The 16,762-nt window shown below is 45.1% G+C and overlaps 1 protein-coding gene across 1 annotated transcript in view; it reads right to left on the bottom strand.

Annotated features, from left to right (window-relative positions):
* The window catches only part of anp32b (acidic (leucine-rich) nuclear phosphoprotein 32 family, member B), a 92,848-nt gene extending 83,593 nt beyond the window's left edge, over positions 1-9,255 (bottom strand). The window contains exon 1 of the mRNA XM_068030542.1: positions 9,030-9,255. Within this exon, the coding sequence (XP_067886643.1) occupies positions 9,030-9,083 (54 nt within the window). The 5' untranslated portion in view covers positions 9,084-9,255. The remainder of the gene's footprint in view (positions 1-9,029) is intronic.
* Between the last annotated feature and the right edge of the window lie 7,507 nt (positions 9,256-16,762).

Below are 16,762 nucleotides of genomic sequence, written 5' to 3'. Positions count from 1 at the left end.
GACAGCATGGAACAGGCTGATATGCTTGAACAGGGTGAGGTTAAAAGGGAGGATTGGCTGGAAATTTTGAATGATATGAGGACAGATAAGTCCCCGGGGCCAGACGGGATATACCCAAGGATATTACGGGAAGCGAGGGAAGAGATTGCTGTGCCTTTGGCGATGATCTTTGCATCTTCACTGTCCACTGCAGTAGGACCGGATGATTGGAGGGTGGCGAATGTTGTTCCCTTGTTCAAGAAAGGGAATAGGGATAACCCTGGGAATTATAGACCAGTCAGTCTTACGTCGGTAGTGGGCAAATTATTGGAGAGGATTCTGAGAGACAGGATTTATGATTACTTGGAAAAGCATGGTTTGATTAGAGACAGTCAGCATGGCTTTGTGAGGGGCAGGTCATGCCTCACAAGCCTTATTGAATTCTTTGAAGATGTGACAAAACATATTGACGAAGGAAGAGCAGTGGATGTGGTGTATATGGATTTTAGCAAGGCATTTGATAAGGTTCCCCATGGTAGGCTCATTCAGAAAGTAAGGAGGCATGGGATTCAGGGGAAGTTGGCTGTCTGGATACAAAATTGGCTGGCTCATAGAAGTCAGAGGGTGGTAGTAGATGGAAAGTATTCAGCATGGAGCTCGGTGACCAGTGGTGTTCCGCAGGGATGTGTTCTGGGACCTCTACTCTTTGTGATTTTTATAAATGACTTGAATGAGGAAGTGGAAGGCTGGGTTAGCAAGTTTGCCGATGACACGAAGGTTGCTGGAGTTGTGGATAGTGTGGAAGGCTGTTATAGGTTGCAACGGGACATTAACAGGATGCAGAGCTGGGCTGAGAAGTGGCAGATGGAATTCAACCTGGAAAAGTGTGAAGTGATTCATTTTGGAAGGTCGAATTTGAATGCGGAATACAGGCTTAAAGACAGGATTCTTGGTAGTGTGGAGGAACAGAGGGATCTTGGGGTCCATGTCCATAGATCACTCAAAGTTGCCACCCAAGTTGATAGGGTTGTTAAGAAGGCGTATGGTGTGTTGGCTTTCATTAACGGGGGATTGAGTTTAAGAGCCGCGAGGTTATGCTGCAGCTCTATAAGGCCCTGGTTCGACCACACTTGGAATATTGTGTTCAGTTCTGGTCGCCTCATTATAGGAAGGATGTGGAAGCTTTAGACAGGGTGCAGAGGAGATTTACCAGGATGCTGCCTGGACTGGAGGGCATGTCCTACGAAGAAAGATTGAGGGAGCTAGGGCTTTTCTCATTGGAGCGAAGAAGGATGAGAGGTGACTTGATAGAGGGGTACAAGATGCTGAGAGGCATAGATAGAGTGGATAGTCAGAGACTTTTTCCCAGGGTGGAAAGGGCTATCACCAGGGGGCATAATTTTAGGGTGATTGGAGGAAGGTTTCGGAGAGATGTCAGAGGTAGGTTCTTTACACAGAGAGTGGTGGGTGCGTGGAATGCGCTGCCAGCGGTGGTAGTAGAAGCAGATACATTAGGGGCATTTAAGCGACTCTTGGATAGGTACATGGATGATAGTAGAATGAGGGGTAGGTAGTTACTTAGATCTTGAGTAGGTTAAAGGTTCGGCACAACATCGTGGGCCGAAGGGCCTGTACTGTGCTGAACTGTTCTATGTTCTATGAATAGTCAGCATGGCTTTGTCAGAGGGAGGTCATGCCTAACAAATTTGATTGAATTTTTTGAGCATGTGACCAGGTGTGTAGATGAGGGTAGTGCAGTTTACATGTATTTCAGCAAAGCCTTTGACAAGGTCCCACATGGGAGACTTATCAAGAAAGCAAATGCACATGGGATACAAGGTATTTTGATAAGGTGGATTCAAAATTGGCTTAGCGGTAGGAGACAGAGAGTGATGACAGACGGCTGTTTTAGTGACTGGAAGCCAGTGTCCAGTGGCGTACCACAGGGATCTGTGCTGGGTCCCCTATTGTTTGTCATTTATATAAACGACATAGATGACTTTGTGGGGGGTAGGATCAGTAAGTTCGCGGATGACACAAAGATTGGCCGAGTGGTTAACAGTGAGGTGCAGTGTCTTAGGTTACAGGAAGATATAGACGGGATGGTCAAATGGGCAGAAAAGTGGCAGATGGAATTTAACCCTGAAAAGTGTGAGGTGATACACTTTGGAAGGAGTAATTCAATGAATGGCCTGACACTGGGAGGTTCCGGGAAACAAAGGGATCTTGGCGTGTTTGTCCAAACATCTCTGAAGGCAGAAGGGCAGGTTAATAGGGTGGTGAAAAAGGCACATGGGACACTTGCCTTTATCAATCGAGGCATAGGTTACAGAAGCAGGGAGGTCATGTTGGAGTTGTATAGAACTTTGGTAAGGCCACAGCTGGAGTACTGTGTGAACTTCTGGTTGCCACATTATAGGAAGGATGTGATTGCACTGGAGGGGGAGCAGAGGCGATTCACCACGATGTTGCCTGGGATGGAATATTTAAGCTATGAAGAGAAGTTGGATAGGCTTGGGTTGTTTTCGCTGGAGCAGAGAAGACTGAGAGGTGACCTGATCGAGGTGTACAAGATTATGAGGGGCATGGACAGGGTGGCTAGGGAGCAGCTGTTACCCTTAGTTGAAGGGTCAGTTACGAGGGGACACAAGTTTAAGGTGAGGGGCAGGAGGTTTAAGGGGGATTTGAGGAAGAACTTTTTTACCCAGAGGGTGGTGACGGTCAGGAATGCACTGCCTGGGAGGGTGGTAGAGGCGGGTTGCCTCACATCCTTTAAAAAGTACCTGGATGAGCACTTGGCACGTCATAACATTCAAGGCTATGGGCCAAGTGCTGGCAAATGGGATGAGGTAGACAGGTCAGGTGTCTTTAATGCATCGGTGCAGACTCGATGGGCCGAAGGGCCTCTTCTGCACTGTATTATTCTGTGATTCTGAGATTTACTAGAATTATACCAGAGATGACAGACTTCAATTACATGGAGAGACTGGAGAAGATGGAATTGTTCTCCTGACAGCAGAGGTGGTTAAGGGAAGATTTGATAGAGGTGTTCAAAATTATGAAGAGTTTTTAAAGAGTAGATAGGGAGAAACTGTTTCCACTGGCACAAGAGTCAGGAACCAGAGAACACTGATTGAAGATAAATGGCCGGACAGAAGAACCACTCGGGAGATGAGGAAATTTTTTTAAAAACAGCAAGTTGTGATGCACTGGAATGCGCTGCCTGAAAGGGCGGTGGAAGACAATTCAATAGCAACTTTCAAAAGGGAATTGGATAAATACTTGAAGGAGAAATATCTGCAGGGCTCTGGGGAAGAGCAGGAGAGTGGGACCAATTGGATAGCTCTTTCAAAGAGCTGGCAGAGACATGATGGACCGTATGGCCTTGTTCTGTCTGCATGACTGAACCAGCCACATAAATACTATGGCTACAAGAGCAAGTCAGAGGCTGGGAATTTTGCAGTGAGTGACTCACTTCTTGACTCCCCAAATCCTGTCCGCCATCCACAAGGTGCAAGTCAGGAATGTGATGAGACACTCCCTACATGCCAGGATGACTGCAGCTCCAACAACACTCAAGAAGCTCAACACCATCCAGGACAAAGCAGCCTTGTTGATTGACACCCCATACAGCAACTTAAACATTCCCTCCCTCCACCACAGTGGCAGCAGTGTGTTCCATCCACAAGATGCACTGCAGCAACTCACCAAGGTTTCTTTGACAGCATCTTCCAAACCCGCAACTCTACCATCTGGAAGGAGAAGGGCAGCCGACACATGGAACACCACCAAGTTTCCCTCCAAGTCACATTCTAGCCTGACATGAAAATATATTGCCATTTCTTCATCACTGCTGGGTCAAAATCCTGGAATTCCCTCCCTCACAGCACTGCATGATTTCCTGCACCACATGGACTTCAGCAGTTCAAGAAGGCAGCGCACCACCACCTTCTCAAGAGCAATTAGGGATGGGCAATAAATGCTGGCCTTGCCTGCAATGCTCACATCCCATAAACAAATAAAAAAAATGATTCCATGGTTGTGGTTTTCAGCCTCACTTCAGGTTTGAGCACAAAATGTAGACATGCTTTTCATTGCACTACTCAGGGAGTGATCTTTCGTGAGAAGGGTCACCTTTTAGATCAAACGGTGAAATCAAGTCTGGCATTTGCCTGTTCAAATAGGTGTCAAAGACTGAGGCAGACAATGTGTAGTCACTGGTGTAATGTAGGAAACAAGGCTGCCAATTTGCACACAGAAAGATCCCACACACAGTAATTTGATAATGACCAGATAATCTCTTAGTGATGTTGGTTAAGGGATAAATATTAGGCAGAACACTCTAATAGCCTACTTCTGTTCATCAAAAAAAATTCACTGCACTTGAAATACTTGAGGATGTCCTGAGGATGTGATATGGTGCTACATAAATGCAAGTTCTTTCCAAACATAAAATTTTAGAAATGCAGTTGGTAGAATATTTTCCTGGTACCAATTATACAATGAGCTATAAAATCCATACTCAGCACGGGGAATCTACTAGGGAGATTCATGGCAGCAGTCCAGTTACGCAAGATGCTATGCACCGCCAAAAATAGTGAACTGCAGCAGCACCACACCTAATGGTGAAATGAATAAAAAAAGATATGCCCTACACAACAGCTGGAATGTGGGAATTGGCAGGTGTGATCAGGATGATTTAGTGTCAATCCCATTATCAAGTTATATAGAACATAGAACAGTACAGCACAGGACAGGCCCTTCGGCCCACGTTGCTGTGCCGACCCTTTAACCTACTCTAAGATCAAACTACCTACATATCCTTCATTCTACTATCATCCATGTACATAGAAACTATCTCTGAATCAAGGCCACTATGATATCAAATCCAGTGGAGAAAGAAAGGCCTGCATTTCTATTGCACCTTTCACGACCTCAGGATGTCCCAAAGCACCTACAGTGTTCCCAAAAGGTGTCTCAGGTTAACGTCTCATCCGAAAGACGGCACCACGGACAGCGCTGCACTCCCTCAGTAATCCACTAGAAGTATCAGCCTGGATTTTCTGGAGTGGGACTTGAACACACAACCCTCTGACTCAGATGAGAGTGTTACCCACTGGTGACTATGAGGGTCGAGTTTAAGACATTAATTTGGGCAGATTTTAGATTGTATTGGCCACCAACTCCGTTCCCTGGCCATCAGCTCATTCCTCTCCCCGTCAACTGCTTGAGGCTGAACCAGACGTCGAAACCTTGGTGTCAATTTTGACCCTGAGATGACCTTCCAAACACATATCCGCACTGTCACGAAGACCACCTATTTCCACTTGTGTAAAATCACCCAATTCTGCCCCTCGTTCAGCTCATCTGCTGCTGAAACCCTCATCCATGCCTTTGTTACCTCAAGACCTGACTATTCCAACACATTCCTGGCTGACCTCCTACATTCTATTCTCTAAACATCCAAATCTCTGCTGCCCGTATCCTAACTCGCACTGCCCCATTCACCCATCGCCCCTATGATCTACAGTGGCTCCTGTTTAAACAATGCCTCAATTTTAAAATTCTTATCCTTGTTTTCAAATCCTTTCATGGCCTCGCCTCTCCCTATCTCTGCAAACTCCTCCAATCCTACAACCCACTAAGATATCAGAGTTCCTCCACTTCTGGCCTCTTGAGCATCCCTGATTTTAATTGCTCCATGCTTGGCGGCTGTGCCTTCAGCTGCCTGGGCCCTAAGCTCTGGAATTCCCTCCCTAAACCTCTCAGTATCTCTTTCTTCAAGACACTCCTCAGAAACCCACCACTTTGACCAAGTTGTCCCTAAAATGTGGTTTGGTGTCAATTTTTTTTTGATAATGTGTAAGCATCTTGAAACATTTTACATTAAAGGTGCTATATAAATACACATTGTTGTTTAGAGGCAAGAGGACCTCTGCACATGAGTACAATTGTGTTTTACATAAATTTCACTTAAAAGCAAGACTTGCATTTCTATAGCGCCTTTCACAATCACTGGACATCTCAAAACACGTTACAGTGAATGATATACTTTTGAAGAGTAATCACTGTTGTAATGTAGGAAATGCAGCAGCCAATTTGTGCACAGCAGGATCCCACAAACACCAATGTGATAATGACCAGATAATCTGTTTTTGAGATGTTGATTGAAGGATAAATATTGGCCAGGGCACCAGGGAGAACTCCCCTCCTCTTCTTCAAAATAGTGCAATGGGATCTTTTACATCCATCCAATAGGGCAGACAGGGCCTCGGTTTTACATCTCATCCAAAAGACAGCACCTCTGACCAGTGCAACACTCCTTACTGCGCTGGAATGACACCCAAATTTTTGATAGCTTAACAGAAGTTGACTCTAAAAAATGACCATGATTTACTGTGGAATCTGTTAATGGCTTCACTATTCTCATACAGTCATTGGACTTTGGACCATAAAAACTTTGGCTGTGCTACCAATTTCAGGTAGAGGGTGAAACTTTTCATTTAAAGTAAGAAATCTAAATCAACAGTGCTGACTCTGTAAAGTTGGTTACAAGGAGTTAAAACAACAACTTTTATTATGATAAAATCGCTATGCAAGTACAACATCTGAAGCCACTTCACAGAGATATTATGAAACAAAATTTGACACTGAGCCACATAAGGAGATTTTGGGTGGAAGACCAAAAGCTTGGTCAAAAAGGTATTTTAATGAGCGTCTTAAAGGAGGAATGAGGGGTTTAGGGAGGGAATTCCAGAGCTTAGGGTCCAGGCAGCTGAAGGCACAGCCGCCAATGGTGGTGCAATAGAAATTGGGATGCTCAAGAGGCCAGAATTGGAGGAGCTCGGAGATCTGAGGACTGTAGAGGAAACATTGACACTTTCCTGTGGAACCTATTCTAACATCTTCCAGGAATAATGCTGAACGAATACAGAAATTTGATGTCCGACAAGACATCCACTGGCCTTGTGTATTGTAGCATCCACTCCTGGACCTTACCGTGCCTCAGGATCTAGTTTGAAAGTCTCGTGTTTAAAAAGACAATTTCTTCTTTTGAAAAATTATGCCATTTTGGAAAAATGAAATATGTTAAGGATTAATCAATCAATGGCAGCTCATTGCCAATTCCCTTCACACTAGTTCTGACAAGCCATCTCCACCGTAAAGGTTAACCTTGCCTTTTCAAATATTGACCAATCGTAGTATGCATCCCCAAATTTTCTTTTCATCATCTTGATATATTTTATGCCTTAGTAGATTTCCTTTCCATTTCAATTGCAAACTTTGTGTGTGTGTGTGTGCAGGGGAGGGGGTGAGATCAACTTAAAAAGAAAAAAGGGCCAAGTTTATTAACCATCTGCTTTATTTTTCTCTCGTACACCGTCCGGTGACGTCAGTCTTTTTCACCACCTGCCCCCCCCCCCCCCCCCCAACCACCAAAAGAAAACACTTCCCCTTTAAAATAACGATTGGAACGCGGCGACATTTGCAAAATGGATACATTCCGCTGAGGATACTTTGGCGGCGCCTCTGAAGGCTCCAATTTGGAATGTGATGTAGCAAATGGGGAAACTGAGCAGCCCTCGGTTTACAACGTAGCGACTAGCTCGCCTCTTCTAAGGGCTCCCCTGGACTCCGGGCTGCCAAACCACTGCAGGGCGAACAAACCTTTCAGCCCTACACCGTCTGGACACAGCAGAGAAGAGCTGCTTCACCACAACAGCAAGCACCATGTATAAATTGTGCGTGTGCGTGTATTTTAGAGCCAGACAGCCCCCCCTCCCCCGTCGCCCCCAATCTTCTCATCGAATTCCAGGAAACTACTCGTAATTATTGTGTTGGATTTTTCCCCTCTTAAGTAAGAATTTGGGGGTGGGGTGGGGAGACTTTAAAGTGCTGCTTGGGTGGGGGAAGTGTGCCACCAACATGGCGAACTCTCAAAGTATTGAGCTGGAGATTCTCCCTCTACCAGCACCACTAATTCAGGTCGTTTTTTCATAAACCGAATTGCCAGTAAAAAAAAAAGATAATAACTTGGGACTGCCTCATAATTTCGAGTTTTTTTGGGCTGGAAGACAACCCCCGGTTTTCCTCAGCAAAAGAAGGTTGGAAAGCGAATGCCGCGTGTGACGGGAAGCATCCGTTCCGCCGTTTCCTACGCCAGAGAAAACGATAGAGAAATTCTCCTTCAAAAAAAAAAGTTTACTGAGCAAATCTACCTTTTGCAAATAATTGACCCAAATTGAATGAACTAAATTACAACCTATTTTTCCCTCTCCACATTTAGAAGCAATCGGGCGATATTAAAAGTTTTTTTTTAAAAAACATGTAGCAAATTATCCTTTGATAACACAAATCGAAACTGCATATTTATTATTTGACTCGTCCCAAATATTCGTCAAACACTCGAAAGATCCGACGTGGTGATTCTCGATAAGATGGATATAGTAATCCAGCTCCACAGGAAAACGCATTTAAGGATAGAGCTTTGTCAACAGGAAAAAAAGGCAATAACTTTTTTTCTAAATGAAAATATAACTCTCCATTGAGATTTAACCCCCCATGCTCTCTTTAAAAGGGCGCCTTGACTGTATGTTACAAATATGGCTTCCAGAGCCTTGCACAAAATTTCCAGGGAGGAGAGAGACCATCTCTTCATCATCCCTCCACGTCCTGAGGTGAGATACGCCTCCCACTACAGCAGAAAGTTCTCATTTATTCCGCTCCTCCAGGGAAAACAAAATCCAGCTTTCAAACAGTTAAACTGTAACATAACAGCAACTCCCGCCTCGCTTAAACCGCTCTCTACTTACACTTAAAATATGTTTTATGACTATATATTTTTTTTAATTCCCCCTTCCCCTTCAAGAACTCGCATTTCAAAAATAACATGACGGCGGCTCCGCTACAAAATAAACAAAATGCAAACTATGTGGTCACCAAAGGGTCACGGTTACCTTAATTTTTTTAAAAGAAAGTAACGCCAACAAAACTAACACCAAAATAATGTAGTTACAAAATTACAGTGAGGAAGGGGGTGGGAAGCTTACATCAGACGGCTTTCTGTTCCGTAGTTCCAAATGGATTCTCCTTTTCATATCCATGTTTTATATATTTAAAATGGTTTATGAAGAATTTGTAGTCCAGGCAAGGAGTCAGTCTTGACGATCTACTCTCAGTGTATCGGTAATGTGACCAAACGCCAACTTCTCTCCCCGGCGCCAAACAGCAGCAGAGCTCTGAACGAGCCGAGCGAACCATGGGTGGGAATAAAAACTCATAAAAGACTCACTACTGCCTCCGATGGATATCAAGTATAGAAAACACACACACACCCACATCTAAGAATGTTAAAGCAGAATTCCCTTCCCAAACCCAGCCACCAGTTAATTTCTACCATTAATGAATTTCACTACCAAATAAGAACATAAGAAATAGGAGCAGGAGAAGGCCATTCGGCCCCTCGAGCCTGCTGCACCATTCAATGAGATCATGACGGATCTGATCTTGGCCTCAACTCCACTTTCCTGCCTGTTCCCCATAACCCTTGATTCCCGTATAATTCAAAAATTTGCCTATCTCCGCATTGAATATATTCAATGACACAACCTCCACAGCTCTCTGGGCTGGAAAATTCCGAAGATTCACCACCTTCTGAGGGAAGAAATTCCTCTTCATCGCCATCCTAAATGCTTTGCACCTTTATCTGGTAATACCATACCTGTAATCATCCTATAGTTACAGCTTCAGCCAGCAGTGTGAAGTGGTACCTAATTCCTAGTACCAAGAAATTCTTGGCCAAGTAAAATTACAAGTGTCCCACTGTATTTCAACCTCAGAGGTGGTAAAATAATCCTGCAGGAGATCCATACCATCAATGCATTTGAAGGAAGAGACATCAGCTGACAGTGACCTCACCTCAGAATCGGAGAACTGCAGAGCTCATTTAGGAAATCTTAACTAAGAAGCCTGGGCTATTGGAGGCATCTTTGTTCCAGTACAGGCTTGATTATCTTAGTGAATGATAAAGTTCCTTTGGCACTAACTGCAAAGAGTAGGCCTAGAAAATATTGTTTCTAATTAAACCCATCGAATACCTTAGTTCTCCAAACCTCCAAAATCACACTGAATTACTTTGGTTATTGCACATTTTCATTTGCTGTCCAATCCGAGTGCCAGTGTACTGAAAAACTTGTAACACTGTTCTATTTTGTTACACAGGTAACAATTATCACAGTAAAATATAACACTGGTAAGTTGTGTTTGGAAAAAAGGCCATACAAACCTACTTGGAATATACAGTAAAGACAATAGGATACTTTCTCAACCTTTAATACTTTAAAATGTTATGCATGCCTAGGTTCTTTCAGTTCTGTTGTGATAAAATTTACAAATCAAAATGCTCATTCAAAGAAATGTTAACAAACTGAAAGTGTGACTTGAGCTTGGAAGGAATGTCAACCCTACGCCTCTAAAATGGTAAAGACCACCAAGTAAATTAGTTCAGGTACATTGATTAAAAACTCAATGAATATCTGGTTGGGGTGGAAATGGGATTGAAGATCACAGAAAAAGGTATAGACAACAATGATCAAATGGTGTGTAACATGAAGGATTGGAAAATTGCTGGGGTTTTGGAAATGCCCCACCAAGCAAGGTCAAGGGTGAATGCAGTGGCATTGTATTATTTTGCACAAACAAATAGTGGGATTGGATGGCATTGGAATGATCAACAAGAGACTTCCCTCTTACAGGGAGCACAGAACCTTATCAACAATTTTTTTTAATTGACTCCCACACACAGAAATTTACTATTCCAATTAGTAAGTTATTCAACTTTAAACTTTAAAATGTTACATATGCCTAGGTTGGTTCTGGTTCACTACTTGATTCTGATTGTTGCTGCTATGCTCCCTCTATCTGCATATAAAGCAGGACACTTTTGGTGCAAATGTTTATACAGATGTCACCAATGTTGATCCCTGATCAGGTTAATAAAGTATATGCTTCTGAAAAGTAGGTTGGTTTCATCAGTTCTGCCACTGCACAGTGCTCATTGTAACAACCCAACTCGAAAACTGGCAACAATTCTTCAATGATAACAGCTAGTTTGATTCCTGATTCCAATCATGTTCTCACTTGGCAATTGTTTCCATTGGAAGGGGTCCACAGGCCTACCAATAGCGCTATGGAGTTACTCCTCAACAAACAATCCTCCTGTACCAAACGGTTTTTTTCAGTTATTAAAAAGTTCACTACGAATTCAACCATCAACTTTATTTCCATGTCTGTAAAAATCAGCATATATCAGGTAAATTATTATTTTTATTTTTAGTAGTAAGATAATTGACATTTATTGATATTAAATTATAGAGCAGGTAAATTCTGGTTCAAAAAAACTTGTCATTTTCAGTACATCTAATGTTACGACCAGGTGAGAAAGAGGTCTAGGGTTCCCTTTCAGCCTTCACCTGGTCTTACTGTAATGGGGTTTAATTTTAAATACACTGTGTTTTCAGCTCCCCCCACCCCCCCTTTGGTGAATCCTTTTTCACCGCTTTCCAATTATAAGGCAAAGAAACCAGCACAACAGGGTTTCTCAGGTTTAAAGAAGAAAAGTGAAAATTTATTAAACTTAAACTCTAATTCAGTTAATGGATACATGACATGCCCACGCTAGCATGTATATGCGATATACACATGCAGATAGGGACAGAAAGAGCAGAAGAAAAATAAAGTGGAAAAGTTCGAGGCAATCTCTGAAGAGGGTTTTTTGGTACTGGGCTTTGAGCTCGCTGTAGAGTCCTTGATTGTCGGTAGATCTTGCTTTTTGCTTGGGCCCAGTATTCTTCTTAAACCTTGTTCGCTGTAGGAGACTTTTCTCTCTTGGGGTTCATGTGACTTCAGTGGGTATTGGAATTCCGTGAAAAAGAGATGGGAGCAGACAGACAGGAGAGTAAGTCTGCTTCAGTCCAGGAGCATTCAGCTTTCTGCAGACTCTCAATTCAAACTGTATAATTCAGAAAAAAGCCCAGACTGCCAAGCAGGTTAGTCATGTGACTAACTGGTTTGACCACATCTGTTTGTGGATTGTATTGGAGCAGGGAATAGCTCCTTTGTTCCAAACACTGTCTGTTAATATGCAAAAATGTATTTCCAGCCAAGGGCCTGGCAACCCCTTGTCACAGGCCTTCTCTTCTTCCCAGCAACAATTTGAAATTTAATGTCCATGTGGCGAAATTAATAATACCTCATCCTTGGCAGGTGGGGGCCTGCATGACACCTCCGCACCCAGGGGACTTAAATGCGATTTGAGAAAAGTGCATTTCATTAAAAGGGTTGAGAGAAAATATAAGATACAGAAAACCATGCATTTCTCTCATTCTCTGTCTCTAGATGCAGAAATCAACAAGCGCATGGGTAAGGCTTCCACTGCTATGTTCAGACTGGCCAAGAGAGTGTGGGAAAATGGCGCACTGACACGGAACACAAAAGTCCGAGTGTATCAGGCCTGTGTCCTCAGTACCTTGCTCTACGGCAGCGAGGCCTGGACAACGTATGCCAGCCAAGAGCGACGTCTCAATTCATTCCATCTTCGCTGCCTTCGGAGAATACTTGGCATCAGGTGGCAGGACTATATCTCCAACACAGAAGTCCTTGAAGCGGCCAACATCCCCAGCTTATACACACTACTGAGTCAGCGGCGCTTGAGATGGCTTGGCCATGTGAGCCGCATGGAAGATGGCAGGATCCCCAAAGACACATTGTACAGCGAGCTCGCCACTGGTATCAGACCCACCGGCCGTCCATGTCTCCGTTATAAAGACGTCTGCAAACGCGACATGAAATCGTGTGACATTGATCACAAGTCGTGGGAGTCAGTTGCCAGCATTCGCCAGAGCTGGCGGGCAGCCATAAAGACAGGGCTAAATTGTGGCGAGTCGAAGAGACTTAGTAGTTGGCAGGAAAAAAGACAGAGGCGCAAGGGGAGAGCCAACTGTGCAACAGCCCCAACAAACAAATTTCTCTGCAGCACCTGTGGAAGAGCCTGTTACTCCAGAATTGGCCTTTATAGCCACTCCAGGCGCTGCTTCACAAACCACTGACCACCTCCAGGCGCGTATCCATTGTCTCTCGAGATAAGGAGGCCCAAAAGAATCTCTCATTCATTCATGAATCCTAAAACTGTCTTTTCTTGGTGCCAGTGCTGCTTTAATTTCCCCTTTTTGGCATCCCAGTAACCATGTGGTTCTTTGGGGAAGCTTTTCTTCAGTTTGCACATTGCCATGACTGCCTAGGGTCCTTGTTCCTGTTGAGGTCTGCCAAGCAGGGGGGTGGGGGGGGGGATGCGGAGTTAGATTTAATTAGCCCTAAATTGGAATTTTTTCCAAGAGAATCGGTAGTGGGCGGGTCTATCCTGAACTCCCTTTCAGTGCTTTGCTGAGTCATGCAAAGGCTTTTGACTTCAGGGGATTCCCTTTTTCTCTGACTACTGGAAAAGGCCTGATCTTTCCCCAGGGAGTGCAGTGAACACCAAAATGGTGATGAATGGTATTGGAGGGCAGTGTAGCCTGTACCTGGCACAGGGTGCACCTGGAGTGCAACCTAGTTTCGGGACCGGTGATGGTAGGGATTGACCCTAGTTTGCCTGTGGACGGTGTTGACTTGCCCCTAGGTATTGATTTGGCGGGGGTGAAGGTGGTAGCCCCCCACCCTCAGTAGTGAAAGGAAGACAGCAGGAGGTCAGAGAGACAGGGAAGTGGCGGGAGACGGACCCCTGCAGTTTCCCTAAATGTGTAATGAATCAGGCCATGATCAAACCAGCTCCCCCAGAGGTGACTTAATTGGCACTGCAGGCAGATAACCAGGTCTGTTTGTCTGACACTTTCTTTGGAAAGTTAGGAGACCCAGGGAATGAATAATCTCCCCTTTGTTATCTGGGACACTCCTGCCTGTGGGTATTTGTGCAGACTCTACTGCACTCCCTTGTGGCACTTCGACTAGGTGAGGCATCACCCTCACGGTTTCTCTGCCCTTTAGTGGTCTCTCTTTGTCCTTGCAGGTTCCTGTAAACGCTGTTCACAACTCTGGTGGGGTGCTTCGGTGTCTACATTTACATAGGAGGATGTGGGGTCTAACTTTTCACATTTTGTGGGGTTGGCTGACCGAACAGTAGGGGTTTTCATCTGGGATTCCTCCCGGACTTCCTTTAACCTGCCTTCTTGGTCACTTTTTCCCCTTCCCTTTCTAAGCTTTTGCCAGCCTTGTGCCTGCTTGTCCCCTTTTGCTCTCAGCGGGGGTCCCTGAAGGTTCACCAGCCCTCTGCTGGAGGGTCCTCCTGACACAGGACTTAGGGGGTGCAGGTTTCACTGTAGGTTGGGGTTTCCCCTCAACCTGGCACACGTGGCAACTCTTGCAGTACTCCACCACATCCTTGTGGAGTTTTGGCCAGTCAAACTGCTGTCTTATACAGGCTTTGGTCTTTCGTATACTGGCATATATAGCCACTGTAGTCTCGTGGGCCCTTCTTAATATTTCTCTCCAGTACCTCTGTGGCACCACTAACTGGTGAACTACTGCCCACTCCTTGATCTCAGGTCTGTGAAACTCCATTTCCTCATCAGTACCTCATTCTTTAAATAGTAGCAATCAGGGACTCCCTCTGCTTCACTTTCAGACTGGGCAGCCTGTGCTAACCCCCGCGATACTGGGTTGGCTCACTGAGCCTCAGCTAGGGAAAATCCATTTAATTCATTCCCTGGGTCTCCTAACTTTCCAAAAAAAGTGTCAGACAAACAGACCTGGTTATCTGCCTGCAGTGCCAATTAAGTCACCTCTGGGGGAGCTGGTTTGATCATGGCCTGATTCATTACACATTTAGGGAAACTGCCGGGGTCTGTCTCCCACCACTTCCCTGTCTCTCTGACCTCCTGCTGTCTTTCTTTCACTTACTCGGGGGGTGGGGGGGGGGGGGGGGGGGTGGCTACCACCTTCACCCCCGCCAAATAATTACCTAGGAGCAAGTCAACACCATCCACAGGCAGCAAACTAGGGTCAATCCCTACTTACCGTCACCGGTCCCGAAACTAGGTCGCACTCCAGGTGCACCCTGTGCCAGGTACAGGCTACACTGCCCTCCAATACCATTCACCACCATTTTGGTGTTCACTGCACTCCCTTGGGAAAGATCAGGCCATTTCCCAGTAAAAACGATCTAGTGGCGCCTGTGTCCCTGAGAATTACTATGGGCTTGCTCACCCCACTCGAGAGGTATGGGGTTACTTTCTCTTCAAACACAAAACCCTGATAACCTTCAGGAATCCTATTAAATTTTCCTGTACTTGCAGTAGTAAGCTTCCTGGGTCTCACTCTTACTGCAGTTAAAGCCACAGCTTGTTCTGCTGTGCTTTCCATCAGGGTCCTGTCTTCACTGAGCGAGTGTGCCCTGATCAACCGTACCAGTTTTCCCTTTTGTTTCCAGCAGTCAGCTTTTAAATGTCCTGCTTTATTACAATGGAAGCACACAAGTCTCCAGGTCTCACTCTTGCTCACAGCACCTTCCCTTCTGGTTGGAGGAGGGCCCCCGGTGTCTCCTGCTTTCCTGTCTCTCCCTGGGCTGCTATCACCTTCCCACTCTTTGTCCTTTTTGGATTTGTGGGGGTGATTAGGAAAGGTTCTCCCCTGGGAAACTGACTTATAAATTAAAGCAAACTCATCGGCCAGAACAGCCGCTTGCCAACCCGCTGCTCCTCTACATGGGTCTTTATAGAGTGGGAGAGAGTGTTTAAATTCCTCTAACAGAACTACTTCTCTGAGATTCTCATAGCTGAGCTGTATTTTAAGATCCCTCAGCCACTGGTCAAAAGCCAGTTGCTTACTTCTTTCAAACTCCAGGTAAGTTTGATTAGCTTGCTTCTTGAGGGTTCTAAACATTTGGCGATATGCTTCAGGTACTAATTCACATGCCCCGAGGATAGCATTTTTGGTCAGTTCATGATTTGATGAACTCTCATCTGGCAACAGGGAATAAATCTCATGGGCTTTTCCAGGTAGCTTGCTTTGTAGTAAAAGAGACCAGGTCTCAGCTGGCCATTTTAGCTGCCTTGCCAGTTTCTCAGACACAAAAAATGCTTCCACATCTTCCTCACTGAATTTTGGGATTAGTGGAGCTAGTTTTAATAATTTTGTACCCAGCCCTGAATTAAAGGCCTGCTTCCCAACTCGAACCGAACGGGTCTGACAACGTATCATGTTCAGGTCAGGATGGGCTGCTCTTCCGGGTTCAGCCTTCAGGCTCCAGTCGGGTCGGGCCTGTTCCGGGTTGGGCCGGACACACAGCAAGAATTGCAGGTAAGTGTTAAAAGTTAAAAACTTAGCTGAGCTGGGAGTCCGGGACGTCAAAGAAGGAAACTCTGAGTGTGTGCAGTGAGTGAATGAGCATCTCTATGACGTCGTCATGCTCATGCTGCAGCTTTCTGAAGATTGGGAGTAGGAAGGTAAGTAAAGGGGAAATTGCAGTGCTTGGGTTGGGTCGGGCTCGGGGGGAAAATGGAGGGACTCGGGCCGGATCGGGCTCAGGTCCGATGTGGTTCCGTTGGGTTCGGGTCGGGGTTTTTTTTGGTGACTTAAGCAGGCCTTTACCCGAATTTCACTCCTCCATATTGGCCATGCTTTCACTGGGGTTACTCTGTCGCCCCCTAGTTAACTCAAGCCGCTTCAGCTCTCTTTCTTTGCATTCCTTCCGGAATATTTTTTCTCGCTCCCTCTCCTGCCTTTCATTTTC

This window comes from Heterodontus francisci, chromosome 4 (genome assembly GCF_036365525.1).
Source record: "Heterodontus francisci isolate sHetFra1 chromosome 4, sHetFra1.hap1, whole genome shotgun sequence".
NCBI lineage: Eukaryota > Metazoa > Chordata > Chondrichthyes > Heterodontiformes > Heterodontidae > Heterodontus > Heterodontus francisci.
Note: the sequence above shows the minus strand (reverse complement) of the source record. Positions and strands in the feature narration are given on the sequence as shown.